General features: G+C 47.5%; 1 protein-coding gene across 1 annotated transcript in view; it reads right to left on the bottom strand.

Moving 5' to 3' along the window:
• Nucleotides 1-1,431, bottom strand: part of TGM1 (transglutaminase 1) — a gene marked incomplete at its 5' end in the record, with an annotated part of 15,633 nt that extends 14,202 nt beyond the window's left edge. The window contains one exon of the mRNA XM_041486274.1: nucleotides 1,257-1,431. Coding sequence (XP_041342208.1) covers nucleotides 1,257-1,431 — 175 coding nt within the window. The remainder of the gene's footprint in view (nucleotides 1-1,256) is intronic.
• Nucleotides 1,432-1,895: the final 464 nt, after the last annotated feature.

Below are 1,895 nucleotides of genomic sequence, written 5' to 3'. Positions count from 1 at the left end.
GGACCAGTATAAACCAGTACGGACCAGTATAAACCAGTACGGACCAGTATAAACCAGTACGGACCAGTATAAACCAGTACGGACCAGTATAAACCCGTATGGACCAGTATGAACCAGTAAGGACCAGTATAAACCAGTACGGACCAGTATAAACCCGTATGGACCAGTATGAACCAGTAAGGACCAGTATAAACCAGTACGGACCAGTATAAACCCGTATGGACCAGTATGGACCAGTATGGACTAGTATGGACCAGTATATGGCAATATAAGTCGGTTTAAAGTGGTTTAAGTCACTAGAAACCAGTCCAGACCAGTCCAAACCAGTCCAGACCAGTCCAAACCAGTAACCCCAAATCCCCTTTTAACCCTTTCTCCTCCATTTTTAACCCTTTCTTCCCCATTTTTTCTGCATTTTTCACCATTTTTCCGCCTTTTCCCCCGGTTCCTTCTCCCTCCCTCCCCTCCCAGTCCAAACCAGTCCAAACCAGTAACGCCAAACCCCATTTTTAACCCTTTCTCCTCCATTTTTAACCCTTTCTCCTCCATTTTTAACCCTTTCTTTTCCATATTTTCCCCGTTTTTCGCCCTTTTTTTGCCTTTTTTTTCGCCTTTTCCCCCGTTCCTTCTCCCTCCCTCCCCTCCCAGTCCAAACCAGTCCAAACCAGTTCAAACCAGTCCAAACCAGTCCAAACCAGTAACCCCAAACCCCCATTTCCCCCATTTTTAACCCTTTCTCCTCCATTTTTAACCCTTTCTTCCCCATTTTCCCCCATTTTTCGCCATTTTTTCACCTTTTTCCCCCGTTTCTTCTCGCTCCCTCCCCTCCCAGTCCAAACCAGTCCAAACCAGTCCCAAACCAGTCCAAACCAGTAACCCTTCTGCCAGCATTTTAACCCTTTCTCCTCCATTTTTAACCCTTTCTCCTCCATTTTTAACCCTTTCTCCTCCATTTTTAACCCTTTCTCCTCCATTTTTAACCCTTTCTCCTCCATTTTTAACCCTTTCTCCTCCATTTTTAACCCTTTCTCCTCCATTTTTAACCCTTTCTCCTCCATTTTTAACCCTTTCTCCTCCATTTTTAACCCTTTCTCCTCCATTTTTAACCCTTTCTTCCCCATTTTTTCTGCATTTTTCGCCCTTTTTTCGCCATTTTTCCGCCTTTTCCCCCCGTTCCTTCTCCCTCCCAGTCCCTCCCTCCCCTCCCAGTCCCTCCCAGTCCCTCCCAGTCCCTCCCAGTCCCTCCCAGTCCGAACCGGTGGTGACGACGCCGGCGAACACCCAGCACTGGCCGTAGCGCACGGGCGCCCCGGAGCCGTGGAAGCTGCGCAGGATCCCCACGGAGCCGGCCCAGGCCGAGGGGTTCGTGCCCTGCGAGTAATCCCCGGTCCAGTTCCCCACCAGCACCCCGCTGTCGTCCAGAGAGTTCACCTGCCAGCCCAAAAAATCCGGCGTTTTGGGGGTTTTCCCAAAAAAATTTGGGTTTTTTTAGGCAAAGTCGGCGAAATTCCCGGGAAGTTCTGAGCGGAAACGCGGAAGTTCCGGCGCGAAACGCCCGGAAATTCCCAGGAAAAATCCGGCCTGAAGAGGCCAGAATTCCTGGAAATATTCCAGGGAATAATCAAAATCAGGAAAATCCAAAAAAAATTCCCAAAATTCCTGAAAAAATTTGCAGAAAAATCCCCCAAAAATTCTGCCAGAAACTGGGAAAATTCCAGCCTAAAACAATGAAAATTCCCAGCAAAACTCCGCCCTAAAGAGGCCAAAATTCCTGGAAGTATTCCCGGGAAAACGTCAAAATCCAAAAAATCCCAAAATTCCCCAAAAAATCCCAAAATTCCTGAAAAAATTTGAGTCAAATTTCCAAAATTTCTGCCCGAAATGGGGAAAATTCT

Source organism: Pyrgilauda ruficollis, unplaced genomic scaffold (assembly GCF_017590135.1).
Source record: "Pyrgilauda ruficollis isolate IOZ18807 unplaced genomic scaffold, ASM1759013v1 scaffold748, whole genome shotgun sequence".
NCBI lineage: Eukaryota > Metazoa > Chordata > Aves > Passeriformes > Passeridae > Pyrgilauda > Pyrgilauda ruficollis.
Note: the sequence above shows the minus strand (reverse complement) of the source record. Positions and strands in the feature narration are given on the sequence as shown.